General features: G+C 34.6%; 1 protein-coding gene, 1 long non-coding RNA gene and 1 pseudogene across 3 annotated transcripts; 2 read left to right on the top strand and 1 right to left on the bottom strand.

Annotated features, from left to right (window-relative positions):
• Positions 1 to 2247: 2247 nt before the first annotated feature.
• LOC110700017 lies at positions 2248 to 4591 on the bottom strand. 2 transcript variants are annotated; one of them, XR_002507067.1, is made up of 3 exons: positions 3379 to 4591; positions 3049 to 3200; positions 2248 to 2928 (listed from the first exon to the last, which is right to left on the bottom strand). It is a non-coding gene; the product is annotated as an uncharacterized LOC110700017 (long non-coding RNA). The 2 variants fall into 2 exon arrangements; XR_002507068.1 differs by having other exon boundaries at positions 2248 to 2717; positions 3379 to 4390.
• A 490-nt stretch (positions 4592 to 5081) lies between these two features.
• Positions 5082 to 13423, top strand: LOC110700016 (zinc finger protein VAR3, chloroplastic-like). Its single transcript, XM_021877502.1, has 5 exons — positions 5082 to 5628; positions 5720 to 5843; positions 9224 to 9495; positions 11642 to 11740; positions 11857 to 13423. Exons 1-5 carry the CDS (start codon positions 5183 to 5185, stop codon positions 13073 to 13075), a joined length of 2160 nt encoding a protein of 719 aa, XP_021733194.1. The 5' UTR covers positions 5082 to 5182; the 3' UTR covers positions 13076 to 13423.
• Positions 13424 to 14968: 1545 nt separating this feature from the next.
• Positions 14969 to 17800, top strand: LOC110700102 (annotated as a pseudogene).
• Positions 17801 to 18271: the final 471 nt, after the last annotated feature.

Genomic DNA, 18271 nt, shown 5'->3' on the forward strand with positions numbered 1-18271 from the left:
TTTTAACTCATTACGGATGGTCTCCCAATGAGATCTTTTTTATGCATATGACAATAATATTAATCAAAATTACGCACATGAAATACTTAGAACGTTTCGAGTCTCATCCACTCATTCTAAATCATTGTCGAAACAAATTCAGGAATTACAATAGAAATCCTCCCCAGCGGAATCGCCAAAAACTGTAGGGAATATTTCAAGCGTTAATCCCCTAGCTTGAACCCCACTGTGATCATACACTAAAATACGGTGGCGTCCAAAAGGGAAGAAGATAGAGCAAAAGAGTCGCCAACAAGTTTTTTTAGGAACTTGTAAACCGTTCACGAGGTGAAGGTTACACCCCTTAACGATCCAAGAGATCGTCAACTCCATTAAGATCTTGAACCAAATAGGGTTCGGGGATGGAGGTACAAATCCAACCTAAAAGAGATTGAACCTGCACTAATAATAGGCCTCTACTTTATTCAGATCGTATTCATGTGCGCTTTCTAACTAACATGCAATCAATAGGTTTAACCCTAAACCTGTTTATCTATGTTGGTTGAATATTAATGCACAAATAAATCTATTATTGGCGATCACTTGAATTATAATCAAATTAACCCGAAACAAGATTATTAATTATCTTATTAAGCGTGATTACAAATACAAATTCCCTTTAAACATGCACAAAAGGCGTGATCAAGCAATATAATATCAAGCAACATAATAATAATAATCATAATAATAATTATAACCATAATAAAAATAATCATGATCATAATAATAATATATATATTCATAATCATGTTAAAGCATAATAATAGCAAGATCCTAGGCATGATACTAACAAGATTAATAACAAACCCTAGCATGTCACTAACAATAAAAATCATATATTCAACCCTAACATGATACTAACAATCATAAATATTAGGAAAGAAAATAGAAGGCATCATAACAAACATACTTAGTATTAAAATTACCCAGACATGATACTAGGAATTAAAATAACAACCTATTGTTATACATACATTTTCACAAACAAATTGTCCAAGATAAATTTTTGTATCTCTATATCATAATATCAATAAAAACCATTAAAGTACTTACTTTGATGCCTCGTACCTCTTTCTAATAACAAAATACACACATTAGTAACTTCAAGGAAAATAATAATATCAAACAATTAAATTAAATAATTGAAAGAGAGATTTGGGACCAAACCCTCATAAATTAAACCTTTCACGTCTAGGGCGAAAGGCAATTTCGAATATGGCTGGGTGTATCTAGATTAATGAATGCGGAATTTTGTATTTGAGAGAAGCTAGTTTAGAAAAGATAGAAAGAGAGAGAGAGAATTGGTAGATTGTAGACGAGAATTGGTGGGAATTGATGATTGTTGATATTGTAAACGGAATTATTACGACGTTATTTATAAACAAAATCAACCAAAAAGATAAAATATCAAAATAGAGTTCTGACGCAAATAAAATTGAATTAGCACCAACGATGGCTATTGGCGCCAGACGCCAACATTAGCGCCAGGCGCCAAGCGTAGCGTCAGGCGCTACAGCTGGCGTTTGGCGCTGACTCAGAAATTCACGCGTTTTCTTAAAATCAGATAAAAATTGCCGTACAGGAGGATAAAATCGTATTTCCCTCAAAAAATGTTCGTTGATTCTAAATAAAACTCTAAAAAGTCAACAAAAGTCAATTTATCAATGCTAATTGAATTAGGAATGAAAAGAACCTTCTAGAAGAATCTAGAAAACTAAAATCATTCCTAATTGCATTAGGAATGATAAATCATATTAGGCCCTCCTCTAGATCATTGGGCCGCACATAAGGCTCAAACCGGGCCCAGTTCAGTAAATTGGTCATAACTTCTTCAATATTCATCGGAACTGGGCTTATAATATATCGTAGGAAAGCTCTTGTCAAGCCTCATCCAACTACACTACTATTGGACCCATATCATGGACCAACCAAACTGGATTGACTTTTTTCTTAAAATAAGGTTTCAAAAACAGAGAGAAGGGAAAAGAAATTAAAACTATCCACAACTCTAGACTTTCCACACTTTCACTTCATTCGATTTTGATTCGACACGAAAGGTACTCATCACTGGGTTTGGTTTTGGGGAGACACAAATGGCTGTCTACAATATTATTTATGGATCCCCACAAACCCTAGAAAGAAAATTACTCTCACATAATTAAATCTAAACTAATCAAAGCAAATAAACAAGACATAATAGAGAAGAAATTGTTACCAAAGTTAACGGAAATAATGGAATGAATTGTAGAGTTGTAGAGAGAGAAAACAAGAGAGATGTTTAATCTAAAAACTAAGTAGAGAGAGAAAAGCTAAGTGAAGAGGTGAAAAAGTACTAAACTCGATTAACAAAAGCATATTTATACTAAGCTAACAAATCCTAAACTTAAACGAAAATGAACGACGCTTAAATCTGCCTCCAGAAACGAGCGCCCGGTCGGGCGAGGCACCGCTCGATTGGATGCGCCTTTTTGACCTTTGAAACACCTCTCGCACCGGGCGTGAGCTCAGGTGAAGCAACGCCCTACCTTCTTTTGCCCCGCCCGGCCTGGCGCGCCTTTGGGCGGAAGCCCTTGAGCCGGGAAAGGCCACTTGGGCACTTCTTGAACTCTTGATTGGACTCCGATTCTTCGGCCCAGTCAGTTGCAATCTTTTATTCAAATTGCAATCCGCAACAAAGCCTACTTCATAAAAAAATCAAACAAAAAATTATCCTCCAAAAATGAATCAAAACTGAATACTCAAGTGAGATTACAAAATTAACTCAACATTAAAAATCGAAGCAAATCAAACCGATGTAATTCTGAGACATCGATGATCTGCCACAATTCTTCGGCAATAGAAACAACAACCTCCCGCTCACAAATTTTGCAACTAATATATTGAGCAATCCTAAATAAGTATGAAAGCAACAACAATCAACGAACCAGCCAATATAATTTGCATATATTGAACACCAATAAGTGAAATTGATGTAGATTCAGAGAAATTGAAGGAGAGAAAGTAGCTTACAAGTTTATGAGCTTCATCAAATTGTTTCCAGAAACTCCAATCCGCCACCACCATTACCTCCTCCGCCATTCATCGCATCTTCTCTCCTCTTTTTCCCTTTCTTAGGTCAAAATCAAAAGGGCAAAAATCCTTGAAGAGTTTCATCACCACTCCTTTATCAAGAAATAGTTCGATTAATCAATTGAATATGAGAAAAGTAATTAAATTAAAACTATTAACCAAAAAAAAAACAGAGCACAAAAAAGGATTAGTGGACTTGTATGAAAACTAAAGCTATATCCTAGATTGCAAATTGATATCAGCTGATTATAAAAAGGATAAATGTGTTACCTCAAGAAGCTACTTTAATGGAGGAAATTAGACCACAAATTCAGACCGAACGGGAACCTTAAAGACGGCCTTGATTTGCTGACAGAGGATTTTATTTTTTTAAAAAAAAAAAACCGAATTAACAGGCTAAAATAAGTTGCAAACGGAAAGTTTACCTATACAGATATTTAAAACAGACAAAAGCTAACAAATGCCTCGAGGATGCATTTCCAAATTAATATCATTGTAAGTAATATTTTAAATGATTATCCAACGTTATGTGGGCGTTCGTTAGCAAGGTACTTTAATAAATAAATAAATATATATTTTGTGAGAAAATAAATGAGTCTAGAGTGAGTCTTGGTGTAATGTATGAATTTGAATATACTCTTATATGAACCTGAATAATAAAAAAAACATTTAAAAGTTAGTGAAAAGATGTGAGTAGGGGTGTTCAAATTTGGGTACCCGAATTTTCGGAGTTTCGGGTAATTGTTAATTCGTCCCATGTCCCGACCCGAATATCTCGGGTACCCGGGTTTCGAGTACCCGAATTATTCGGGTCGGGACATAGGGTACCCGAATTTCTTTTATTTTTTTTAAATAGCAATTAAAAAAAAACTGCTGTAATTTAATTTTTAAAACTGCTGCATTTTTTTAAAAAAAAATTCCAGATATTCATCAGATTGTAGTGCCTGTATATAATAACAATAAAATAAAAACATGTTCTGCTACTCAATTAGATAAACAAAGACAATATTTCAAAAGAAAAAGATAAACAAGACAAAAGTCATAAAACACCAATATGCCATTAACAACAAATTATCAAGATAACATTTGTATCTTAGTCGGATTCCTAGTTTTCTTCACCCAAACTTCAAAATGGCAACATTTGTATTAACCAAACAATAATTAAGCTTTCAAATTCAAATCTAAAAGCAACAATCGAAGCTCGTACTATACTTGTCGTCTCGCGCGGTTGTGCGATTGTGCCGCTGCGATGGAAGTTTTCTCTCGCGGTTGTGCTTGTATCGCTGTCCGTGAAGGAACTCAAGTCAGGAAGAGAGAGAGAGAGAGGCAGGAAGCAGATTCGTGAAGGAACTCAAGGCAGGAAGGAGAGAGAGAGGAAGATAGAGAAAGAGGCGTTTGATGAGAGAGAGAGAGGCAGGAGAGGCGTTTGATGAGGAACCCTAATTTGCAAACTAAATGGGCTGGGCTTAGTTTGAGCCTTTGAGGGAGGTTTTTTTTTTTTTTTTAAAAAAAAAAAAAAATAATTTACTATCGGGTAATCGGGTACCCGAGAATTAAAAAGTGCGGCCCATGTCCCGACCCGGATAGCAAGCAATTTTCCCGGGTCGGATACCCGACCCGAAAAAATTGTTGTTTTCCCAAATTTTCCATCGGGTATTTACTGGGTCATCGGGAAATCAGGACGGGACAATCGGGTCGGGTTTTTTTTTAACACCCCTAGATGTGAGTGTGGAGTATGGGATAAACTCACCCTAATGAAGTAGATTCTTAAGGCCTGTTTTGTTAGCTTAATTTTAATTCACTCCAATTCAATTTTAATCAATTCAATTCAGTCTTTAATTTCCTTCATGAACAATTTATTTCAGCTCTATTTAATTCAGTTTTATATCCAATTACTTGTTTTCAGTAAATCTGTACAGGTCATACTACCTCCCTCAATCAAGGTTGTATACTTGTACTGTATTTATTTTAGAATAGGCCCCAAAATCATCAGCTGCTGCAGTACTGCAGTAAGTAGGAACCAGAGACCAGAAAAACCATTGACAGTAAGTCAGTAACCTTGATTGCAACCCAAATGGGTGGCGCCACTTTACGTCTCTTCACATTCTTATCATCATATTCATCACCATTACCACTCCTCCACCATCGCCACCCTTCTTCCCTTCGCCACCTCCGCCGCCTCGCTTCTCACCGCTCTTTCCTCTTTCTCTCTCCTCCTCCTTCTCCTCCCTCCTTTTTCTCTCCTCCAAAATCTTCCCAAAAACTTCACACCCACCAAGCTCACACTCTTTGGGATGAAACCCCATCAATAAATTCAACTGGGTTTTCGAATTCTACTAGTAGTTTCCGTCATCCTTGGGCTGAGTTTTCGGGTTTTGTTGATTTGGTTTCACAATCGGAATACTGTAATGCATCCTTTGATGTTCATCAGTTTGTGGGGTTTCAACCATTTGATGAGGGTTTCTTGAGGGTTGCTAATTCTTGTTTGGCTTTTGCTAGAGATAATCCTACTATTTTGTGGTTGGTAGTTTTTTGGGTTTTTTTTGGTTGTTTTTGTGTGTGTGTTTTTTTAGGCTTATCTCTTGCTCATTTTGTTTGTTTGTTGGTGAAGGTCGCTTTCGAGGGAGGATGTAGAGGTGGTTGTACAGAATGGTTCGCCGTTTTTGTTTGCTAATGCTTCGGTGGCGGCGGCAAAGATGAAATCTTTCTGTGGCAATGACATCGATAATATAAATGTAAGTTTATTTGGTTTATTTTAGCACAATATTTATTGAGATGTAATTTGATTATTAATTGTATTAGAGGCTTAGAGCTGGTGTGAAATTTATTATGCAAATTGAGCGTTTTTTTTGTTGGCTTTGTTGTGAATTATAATGACTTTATGAGGTTAAGAACATTTGATTAGGGTCTAATTGGACTTCGAACATTTGAGTAGGGCACTGCTTTTTTTAACTAATTCAGCAAAGTGTTGAAGTTAGTCAAATGCTCAAATACCTACAATATAGTGTTATTTGGTGATGATTCTTGTGTTACTTGATTGATTCTTAGAGGTGAGGCTGTTGCATGTCATTGGAGGATAAGAAAGGATGGCTATGATAAGAAACATTTTATACAACATTATTTATTTATTTATTTATTGCTAATGCAGTTGTGCCCCTTAGTCAAGGAAACCAGGAAAAATTACTAGTGATTTTTCCAAGTATGTCTTGTGCATATTTAGAATGGTAGCGTTGCTACATAGTAGAGTGGAATTTGGTTCACCTGGTTGCATGCTTCTATGGCTATGACATTATATTTATGTAGTATGTTAGGCTTAGAGGCCTAATTCCTTATGTAAGTGTTTGGAGGGGGACATTCTTACGCAGTGATTTTGGAATGAAGTAAAAAATTTCAATGATAAATATACATCAACTTTATCACAATATATAGTAAATGGAAGTCATGATGCTCTGTTTCTTCTTTTTTGTTCAAGCATGCATGTTAAATATTTTACAAATGTGTATGGACACTAAAATATTGACCAATAAAGGGGAAACCTGTGCTTTCATCTTATCTATATGTACCCACAATAAACTGAATTTATTTTCTAGTCTCTATGTCTGTATTATTAATTTAGAGCCTTGTAATTGTGTCTTGATGAGCCATGTTTGGAGCATATTAATGTTTGACAAACATGCCAACCAAAACTCTCACTCTCAAGCTATCTAGAAGAAAAGCTAACGTATCTAAGCTAACATATCTCTTGGATATGAGACCAATTGACTTGATTGTTTGGCCTCTTCCTCCCTAAGTGGTACAGCAGAATTAAGCATACAAGGCTTTTCAAGCTGTAGGATGTACCATAATGAGTTTTTGTTGCTAATTGATTACTACTATCATAGATTAATTGTTAGATAATCACTTCTTAATTTCATCTGACATAACTAAGTCTTACATATTGATTTTTTTTTTATTTTTTTTTTATTTATTTATTTATTTTTTATTTTTTACCTTAATGTTGAGTATTTGAGCTTATGGAAAAGTATTGGCGCATAGGACCTCTTTGTTTTGAAACAAATTGAATGGCTAAATTGTAAATATTAACATGAGTATAAAGTACCGTTCCATAGGTAAATGGTAATATACTACTATTAATTGCTATAGTGGTATAAATATTTTTCTAATGGTACAAATAAGTATCTAAATTGTACATCAATTAGTATTGTACCATTTTGAGATATAATAATACTATTAAGACAACTTATACTCTAATGATATAATATACATGCATAATAGTGCAGAAAAAATGTCACTGTTACCATAAAAAATACCTTTGTGTATGCAATGTTAGAAAAAGTAGGTGCAAGGCAATAGTGGGTAAGCAAATTAGGCGCACATGAAGCAAATTTCTACCTTTTTTTTTTAACTGTTTATATAGTGTGCCTCACTTCAATGAGGCGCACCTAGGCGCTGCATAACCCTTATCGCTCCAGTGCGCCTTGAGCTTTTTTATACCCTTGTGTGTATGTCAAATGACTATTTTATTCTCGTATGTGTTTTCAAAACACATAGGAGCTGTGTGCCAAAATTTACCTAATATTTAAGTAGCTGTTATATGTTAAAAGATAGTCTTATTATTATAGAAAGGAAAAGTCTAATTTTTGTGGTTCCATCCGTTACTTTCTTTTGATGTTTGTGTTATGTGATATTTGTGGTTGACTTTATTCTTCTAATGGAATCAGAAGCAACATCTTGTGGAACCATTCATCAAAATTTACCATTGGAGGGTTTATTTGTGTGAATGTGGTGGTTAAGTTGCTTCTAGTTAAGGTGGGCAATTTGTTTTCGTCATTTAGAATAATGATTGCAAGACCATGATTCATAACCAGTAGAATACAAGTGCTATTTCATACTATATTTGTGCCAATTCCATCTCTGAGTTAAGGAGCCTGATTCAAAGTGTGTGTATGATAATGACTTAAAAAAAGTATTCAAAAATTCGCAAAGGATGTGTTTTATTCACTGATTTTCTCTTATCATAAATCAATAAACTCTTGCTAGTTGTGAATTGAACTTTTATTTCTCCCGAATTAAACTGATTGTAACTTGTCTTAACCTATGTTTCTTTAAATAAGAGGAAACAAGGCGAACACTGTCTTATGTAAGATGTAATCAAGTGGTGAGAATAACTGGCGTGTTTTTTTTTTTTTTCTTTTTGTGTGTGTGTGTGTCTAATTTAAGGTTTTAACAATATCAGGGGCAACAGCCTGCATACTTTCCACTAGTTGCTCAGACTTTGATTACTTTCAGGAAGTGCACACCTAGATTGGACAAAGTTATGAATGTAGCCTGGATTTTCCAAAGAATAAAATGCCTCATTAAGACTGAAATTCTAGGACGAGGTAAACTCACAACATCTTCCTTGCTCCATTGTCTTTCATAAAGTAAAATGGGTCTATAAATATTCTGCTTTCGTTCAGTATATACCCATGATTATAAGATATACTACCTCCGTTACAGGTTATGTGCAACGATTTGATATAAAGAAGAGAGGAAAAATGTCTAATCGTTGCACATAACCTGTAATGGAGGTATTATTTAGGAAATCTGTACCCTTGGACTCCCTTGATTTTTCTATATTGGTTATTCCAGTGCCAGTAAGGAGAACTATAATTTTCATAGCTAAATCTTCTTCCAATAGAGAGCTTGACTTCTTACAGAGCTTGACATCTTTCATAGCTAAATCTTTCTTTTGTTTACATCCATCTTTGTCCTTCTCAATTGAGGTTTGTAGGGTGACAACAATGTTAGTCTTCAAAAGATTACATTTTTATAGAACTATATATAGATAACATGTTGCAATGTCTTAACAAGAGTTCATATATTGTGGGAGGAAAAGCAAGACATCCTATATAATTTGACTTTCTTACTTTTTCTTAATCATATTTTGGTAACCATATCTTAGTGGTTTTTCTTTTCCGCCTGCAGTTACACAGAAATCTGTTGTATATGTTTCATACTCTTCTTCCACTTCTATGGATTATGCACTTGTGCCTATGGTTTAGATCTCTTTCACCTTTGATGTTTCATTTTTTTTTTTTAGTATTTTGACTTTAGCTCAATTCTTGTTTTATAGGTATTAGAATCTGATAAACCAAGCACAGTCGATCTCATGAAGTTTTTATTAAGTTATGCCTACAGTGCTATTGGCTTTTCAGAAAACATTGAGATAAGCAGTAGAGTTGAATCATATGCCAGAAAATTGTTCAGTGAATTGGTTAACTTTAAAGAAAGTTCTGTGGAGCCTGTTTTGACAGTACAGAAAGAGTCTTCTGAAAGATGTAATCAAGCATCAAGTTCTTCTGGATATAATATCGAAATGAAGAAAGGAGACTGGATATGTCCAAGGTAGGTCATGATGATTTAGACTACAAGTTCTGTTTGGTTTGCAATTTTATGCTCTAGAGTGTGCACAGTGGCGGATCTTGGATTTCCAATCAGGGGTAGCGCACTAGCACGTAGTTGTTTAAGAAAATTAAAATTGAAATCATAATCGGAATTTATTTTAGGGATTTATTGAAAAATCCCCACTAAAACGATTAGCAAATCAATAAAATGAGTGATTATGTTAATGCAATGCGATGTTTTTAGTACATTGTTGTGCTCCTTATCAATTGACAATGTGATTTTGGACATGTATACATTTGACTAAGAATTTATTAAAAAAAAAAAAGCAAAAGATATATTATACTTATAAAAAAGGAAAATTTGTCAATTACTACCGCGAATTAAAAATCTTGTGAATTACTACTGTAAAAAATTTTTAAAAATTTATTTTACTACCAGACTTCACTTTTAAGCATTTATGACGTCATTTATTCCCTTAACCCACGTTTAACTCATAAATAAGCATTTAAACGACCCAAAAAAAAAAAAAAAATCCCCCAACCTATGGTTACCCTAGCAAACTAACCTAAATAACCCCCCCTCTTTCCTTTCTTTCTCTCTCATTGATCTTCCTCCTTCACCATTGCTAAAGTCCCTTCAAGCTTCCTGCTCCAAAATTTACACTAATTATTTCTCCCATCTATCATCCAATTGCTCCACACAAATGTCTAATTTGCCTCAAACAAATTCGTTTTCGAATTCTAGGGTTTTGAATTTTAGGGTTTTTGCAATTCAAGGTTTATGGATTATGATTTCTGTTGATTAACATAGGGCTTTTGTATTTTTCCTTGAATTAAGCTATCAATTATGCATAATTTATGATTTGACAAGTTCAATAGGATAGAAATGCAAGTGTGAAGACTTTAACTATGAAGTGTTGGTTCAAAGAGAATTGAGGAAGAAGGTTAGAACTCTTAGAAGGGTCAAAGTGCATAGTGTTGATCTTTAGTGGAGGTTGAATGTTAAAGGGTCAAAGTGAAGCTATGAGAGAGAAATGTGGGTTGGGTAAATTGGGTAACCTTAGGTTAGGATGGATTTATTTTATTTTTTTTTCTTTGTCGTTTAATTGCTTAACTAGGGTTAAACTTGTGTTAAAGGGAGAAGGTGACGTCATACTTGGCCTAAAGTGAGTATGGTAGTAATAGCAAATTTTTAAAAAATTTTGCGGTAGTAATTTGCAAGTTTTTTTAATTCGCGGTAGTAATGACCAATTTTCCTATGAGAAATAACTACGAAAAAAAAAAATTGCATAACGGTATAAAGTATCAAATTAATTACTGTATTATAAAAAATTAATACTAGTAATTTTGTACTCATACTTTTTTTTGTTCACAGACAATTCGTATCTAACTTATCATTATAGCTCATAAATTACTCCATACATCATAAATAATTTGTGAAAATGAAATAAAATCTTTATTAATAAGAGTAATGGGGAATTTCAAAATTACTTTTAATCTAATCAATGCTTTGCTTATACCTATACATATTATAGAAATAAAGTTAAGGCGGGAATCGATTTAGAACAAGGAGTAAGGAGGATAGGTTAAAGTGCTTAGAAAGGAAAAAAGAATAAAAAAATATAGGGAAGTGGGGTTCCAACCCATGACCTTGCCGCAAACACCAAAACCTTAGCATGTTCTCTTCTTAAGACTGAAACAATGATTGTCATCCAGTATAAATTTCAGTTTCAAAAATTTTATACCAAAATTCTGGGGGTAGCACATGCTACCCCTTGTTACTACATTGATCCGCCACTGGGTGTGTAGGTGAAGTACTTCTAGTTCCACTGAGCAATTTTCCCATATGGAAGTCATGTATAAGTGATAAACTAAACTCTTGTACTGTTTCGGAGTAGATATTTTCTAAAAATTGAAAAAATTTCTTGGTCTGACAAATTAGTTGGAAACAGCAGATAATGTCTTTTCTTAATCATTTTCCACCACTTGCTTTATTTATTTTTCTCTGGAGTCCTAACAATGATTTGTAATCTTGTTTCCAAATGAGTGCCTTTTCTTGGAGGGGTGGGGGATTTGGAGGGGATCAGTACTTTTGTGAACTTTTAGCTTTGGAAATGATGAATAACTTCTATTCTGCTAATGAGCAGGTGCAGTTTTATGAACTTTGCTAAGAACTCGCTGTGCCTTCAGTGTGAGGAGCACCGGCCAAAGAAACTCTTAACTGGTGGGGAATGGGAATGCCCTCAGTGAGCATCTCAACCTTTTCAATCTAATTTTCTTTTCTTTCTTTGCCCTATTTTGATTTGATTTCGGCATCTGTTCATATTAGAATCACCTTTTTTGTCCTTTCTTCTTTCTCCAGATGTGACTTCTTTAACTTCGGTAGGAATGTGGTATGCTTAAGGTGTGATTGCAAAAAACCAGGAGTCAATCGATTCCTCAGCCCCACTTCACGTTTGAGAGCTGACACTGCCTCTGCTATAGGCAATATTGAGGAAATTATAACTGGGACTGAAGAGATGCAATCATGGTTCACTAAGATAGCTCAGTTGGAAAAATCATCTGACATGGGCAGTGTTCTAGAAGATGAAGATTTTCCAGAGACCATGAAGGCAGATGATAATAAGTTTACATGGTCTGCTGCAAGCACAAAACACTCGGGCACTGTTGACAATCCTAGTCATAGTTATTTCCAGACAGCTAGTGACCAGGATAGCATTGATATGAAAATCAGCCAAAGTCTTAATGAACTTTCTGGCGACAAGTCTCCAAATCAGATGGGAATTAAAGATTATGAGAATGAACAAACTGATGAATCTGAAAGATGGTTAAAGAAGGTGGCTGAACTACATGACGTAACAGACCTGCCTAGTGCTGTATCTGATGATGATATCCCAGAAATAATGCCAATGCGCAAAGGAGAGAATCGATTTGTTGTTAGTAAAAAAAAAGACCGTTCTTTAACTTCTCCGATGTACAAGAGACGTGTAGCGATGGAGCAAGCGGGCAATAATAATTATGTCCCATTTGTCCCTTTTCCACCTGATTACTTTGCCAAGGAAAAACCAAAAGGATCAGAGTCAACCAATATAAATGAACAGACTGGTGCAATGAGATCAGATGCCGTAAAGATAGGAGAGGAAATGGAAGATAAATTTAGCAAACCAGCTTCCGATGTATCCAATTATGTAGACCAAAACTCCAAAACTATTGATTTGCCAATCAGTACTCCCAGTAATTATTCTGAATCTCAGAGCACAAGTGAGAATGCAAATGTCAGGGATTCTTGGAGGGAAAGGAGTTTGGAGGGATCAGCAGTAAAGGAACCAAATCCACTGGATATGTCTGAGGAAGCTAAGGCAGAGAGGTGGTTTCGGCGTGTTGCTCAGATAAAGGATATCTCAGAGCTGAGCCAGATTCCTGATGAGGATTTCCCCTCTATAATGCCAATGAGGAAAGGAGTGAATCGATTTGTGGTGAGCAAGAGGAAAACACCTTTGGAGAGACGGTTGACATCTTCACAGTATCGAAGGAACCTACCAGTTGTGAACTCTGACCCTGGAAAGAAGGAAACAGACTAATTGAGAATGAAAACAAGGACTTCCTGAGTTCTGTGTTTCAAGAGTTTGATGATACTTCTGTATGTATTTCTATCTGTAAGCTCTGATAGGCTGATGCATTAAGCGGAACTCTTTTTTTTACACAAACTGTGGGGATAGTAGATTATTCACGAGGCTAGCAAATGAAGTTTTGAACTAGCAGGTGCTTGTGATCTATGGAATTCAAGTAAATCACATTTGAATTCCAATAACAGTATAGGCTTAAGTAATTAAATTTTGGTCTGTAAATTTTGGTCCAGTCTGTTATTTGAGGGGGGCCTCTGAATATTATTTAATTAATAGGGAAAATATTGCAATTATCTCAGAAAATCTGTTTGCCATTCTTTCAGTGATTTCTAATTGTTAGATTTCCTGTCTAAGTGATCTGTTGCTGATAACTGCAATTAATCAAGAAAAAACTATCTTACACTCTCTTGTTGATGACTGCACCTGTAACTGATTTGCTGTTCCAAGTAGAAGCTCCGTATAGCCACATAAATCGTACAATGTGATGGTCAGTTTACGCAGGTGCTTTTCTGGGTTGATTTTGCTTGATCAAGTGTTGATGCTTTCAACTTGGTAGCTTTTTTTTCATTTTCTTTTTCCTTATTAAAGTTATTTTTTATTTTAATTATTATTTTGCATTCTTTCCTAATAGCTGTTAATGTAATGCCACACAGGAATGTGACTGTTGGGTTCATCAAAGCAAGCTTTGGGTATGTCCGTCCAGATGCACAATTATTATATCAATTCTGGGAGTTATCTTGATTTGCATTTATTCGTCGTTTGATTTATCAAGGCTTGTGTGCATCAGAAGTTTTATCTGGGATATTTTGTTTGTGTAGCTTTTAAAAACTGGGTTACTCCGTATGATATAGCCTTATAGGCTTGTTTGTGGGATACCAGACATGCATTGAAATAGACATTGAAATGTATGGATCAAATTTAAGATTTCAGACATGTTGGAGCACGATGGATTTGAGCTCCCTCTTTTAAAATAAGCTAATAACTATATGAGCTACCTGAAAGGTTTCTAAAAATATCAGAGCGTTGATCAGTTTGAGGGTTTTAGCCATTGCTTGATTGCTTCTGGACTGTCAATGAACAAATGAATCTGCTGAGGTGTTGGAAAATAATAATAGTGCATTCACGAAAGACCCATTTTAGGGATTCTCTAACTGAGCGTAATCTGCCAACCTACCATCTTCCAACAACTACTCCCCATCAAAATTTTAATTCGTCGTTAATACTAGCTGGCTGGTGGCCACCTCACGGTTGTGGTAGCCGGCGAGGGTACTTTTGGACTTCCTAGAGCTCCTTCCTTCATCATCGGCTGATTTTTCCATTTTAATATCTGGTTTTTGGTTTCTTTGTTACTTCTTTTAGAGAATTAACCACTCTATTATTTATAAAAATGTCACTAGATAAACGATTTTGAAATTTCTTCCTCTTAATATCATCAACAAATAAGGTTAAAATCACATAATCCAATATACTCCCTTAATAATTCTCTAGTTCTCTTATACAAAATTACTTTAGGATAAAACTATAAGAGTAAGGAATATATTCATGTCTTTGGAACCAAAGTTATACAATCTTTGAAACCAAAGTTATTCAACTTGTGCATTGGCGCATTGCTAGTACTCTTGTAGTCGATGTCCAGCTAATATTCGTGTACTTGACGTTATTATTACCCAATTTTCCATATATAAGAGTGAGCACTATTTCCCAAAAAAAAAGAGTGAGCACTAAAAGGCCCACCTTTCTGCAACGTGGCAGCAAGTTGATCGCTCTTTCATCTTCCCGATGTCAACAGAATCATCTTCTATTCTTTTTAGACCTCAAACTATTCATGCACCGTATATAAACCTCTTTTCAACCTCCTAATCTTCATTTCCGACAGGAAATTAGTTGTCACATCCAAAATTAGAATAATTAGTAATGGGGGGTGAGAATCTAATCCAAAGAATACACAACATTCTAAGCTTTATAGTGTTTACATTCTTTGATTTACTTGATCCTGTTTTATGCATAGTTTACTCATACCTTGATGAGTTGTTTGAGAAGACTGCGTCATCAACTTCTTGCTACTCATGTTTTATGCATAGTTTACTCATACCTTGATGAGTTGTTTGAGAAGACTGCGTCATCAACTTCTTGCTACTGGTCAAGGAGAGAACAAGAGAAAATTAATGATAATATTGAGCAAGATGAAGTTTCACAGACATTATATAAGAGGCCAAACTTATTTAGAGATATGGGTTTGTTTAACTCAAGAAGGATGAGGTTGCAGAGAAGCTCGTCGAAATTCATAGCTAATAGATGGTCTGATTGTGGGTGTGAGTCTTGTGTTGCTTGGATTAACAGTGGCGACGATCTTCGGCTTCATGTTGTAGTCCATGAGCCAGGTAATACATTCTTTGTTTGGATTACTTTGGAATTTATACTCTGGTGGATATATACAATGATACATACTCTATTTACCATGTTTTTTAAACTAGTAATGTGAAAATGAAATTTGGACGGTGGAGTATGTTGTAATTATATTTCAGAAAACTATACATTATGTGTTATTATCTATTCTAGTTTTAGTGAACTCACATACAATTAAGTTTTATCTATTCTAGTTTTAGTGAACTCACATACAATGTATAAGTTTTATCTATTCTAGTTTTAGTGAACTCACATTGTAGTGAACTCGAAATGAAATGTTTATGGTATGTAACATGTATGGTTTATGTGGTTAATGGTTTTGTAGATAATGTAATGTGTAGATTGTTTTCCCACTATAGACGAAATTGTTCTATGTCCCAATCTCGCCAATAATCCAACTTATTAATACCAAGTTTGCTTAATTAGAGTTGGAAGTCAAGAAATTTATGTTTAAAATATTTTGTCGCGTACAATTTTGTAGAGGTGTGACTTCCCTTAGTCCTCCAACAGACAGAGGCTGTGGTTGCAATTTTGCAAAGAACTCTACTGAGTCGGCTCGTGAGTCGAGATGGATAATTAGGCTCATTAGACCATTCATCAAACTTTATAACAGTAAAACCAATGAAATTATATATTTTCCTTGCAAATAAATAGACAATTGGAGTCTAAAGCATAGAAAACTTAAGAACAAATGTTTTCATTCTAACTAATGTTGTCTTCTTACAATGCATATGGAAGATTCAGACAACACAGTGAGTGAAAATGTAATATTTTTGCACGGTTTCATCTCTTCATCCTCATTTTGGACGGAAACAGTTTTCTGTAATTTGTCAGAACATACAAAACAGAATTACAGGTTGTTTGCTATCGATTTGTTGGGATTTGGAAGAAGTCCGAAACCAAGAGATTGCTTATATACAATACGATATCATCTAGAATTGATTGAGAAATCGGTGATATTTCCATATAGATTGAATTCCTTCCATTTGGTTGCTCACTCCATGGGATCCATTATTGCATTGGCTTTGGCTGCCAAGTATCCTCAACATGTCAAGTCTATTACTTTGATAGCACCAGTAAATATTATTTATTGCAGAAGATTATGCAGAATTGAATCCATTATTACATTTGACTCGTTGAATGTGGCCTATTATTTTGAAACGATTTTCTTTAGCCTCGTATGTATATGAATATGCAACAGGTCTATCTTATGTTTAGGTGTGAATTATGATCATGAAATTTATTATAAGAGCAGTTTATCACAAAATCGTTATTTACCATCACAATGCACTTTGAATTCCTAATTAATCTTTAATATCTTTGTATGAGATGTATAAAGCCAATCCAAATATGTTTTGTATTAAACTTACCAATTGCTCTGTTTTTTTGTTTATTTTTTTTAAATTAAATTCATAATGTGAGTTTATTATATTGTGATTTCTAGCCTTACTTCCCTTCGGACAATAAGCAAGATGCAAGCTTATATACTCTCGGAAAAGTTGCTGAGAAAAGGTTGTGGCCACCATTACTGTTTGGTTCATCATTTATGTCATGGTATGAGCACTTGGGTCGAACTGTGTGTTTCATACTATGTCGAAATCACAAGATTTGGGAATTTCTTCTAAGGCTAATCACTTGGAGAAGGTACTGGTTTTTGGTAATGTCATTTCATTTTTGATAACAGGAACATAAAGTACAGTATTGCATAAAATGCTAAGAAAATCTGAAAATGATCTATGTTTAAGTTTTCGCCTTTTTTTTTAGGGACCTTCATTTCACAATTATGGACTTAACAAGGCATACTCATCACTCAGCTTGGCATACCATGCATAATGTGATTTGTGGTGGCTCGAAATACATCGAAGAATACTTAAGTATATTGCGCGATGCTAAGGTGAAATTTACAATCATTCAAGGCGATGAAGATCAAGTGGTACCAATTGAATGTAGTTCTAACATTAAAATGAAAGTTCCTGAGGCAGATGTTAGAATTATACCTAAGACTAATCATTCTACTATTTTACTCCGGCATACAAAGGAGTTCACACGAGATCTAGAGAGTATTTGGATTTCATGTCGTTGATCATTTGAGCTAGCTATTCACTATTTTTGGTAAAAATACAAAGTTTTTATCTAATCGAGACAATATTAGAAAATTTCTTATAAAGTAGATATGTACACAACATTTTTTGATTGGTTACAACGTAGGAATAAACTTTCTATGTAAGGAGCTTGATTAACTAGGACTCCCTAAGTAAGTGGTACCTTCTATAAAAAGTGGAACTTTGTACAAACAACCCATCAAAATTTAACTTTCTTAATTAAAATATAAGTTTATTGTAGTGGAGTCCTAGTACTATTCTATTTTCAATCACTAAATTGATATCGTAAAATTCATTGGATGCTAAATTGGGGAAACACCATTTAGGTGTACAATGATGTGATGTATTATTGAATAGTTTGTAGGTAACAACAATATACACTTTTTTTCTTCGTGTACTAGGAACTCTTACATACTTCCTCTCAATTGTTATCAACTTATGTAACTTTGTACTAGGACTCCCTAAGTAAGATAGTTCTTGAAATATCATTAGCCTTATTCTCATTTAAAATGAAAGAGATACTAGTAAAAATACTAAATCGAACTCAAAATAGACACCCTTACACCATATATTTTGTCCATTTCTCCTAACTCTTAAATTACATTGTTGTGGTTATAATTATACTTCTACAACTTTTCAGCAA

This window comes from Chenopodium quinoa, unplaced genomic scaffold (assembly GCF_001683475.1).
Source record: "Chenopodium quinoa cultivar QQ74 unplaced genomic scaffold, ASM168347v1, whole genome shotgun sequence".
NCBI lineage: Eukaryota > Viridiplantae > Streptophyta > Magnoliopsida > Caryophyllales > Amaranthaceae > Chenopodium > Chenopodium quinoa.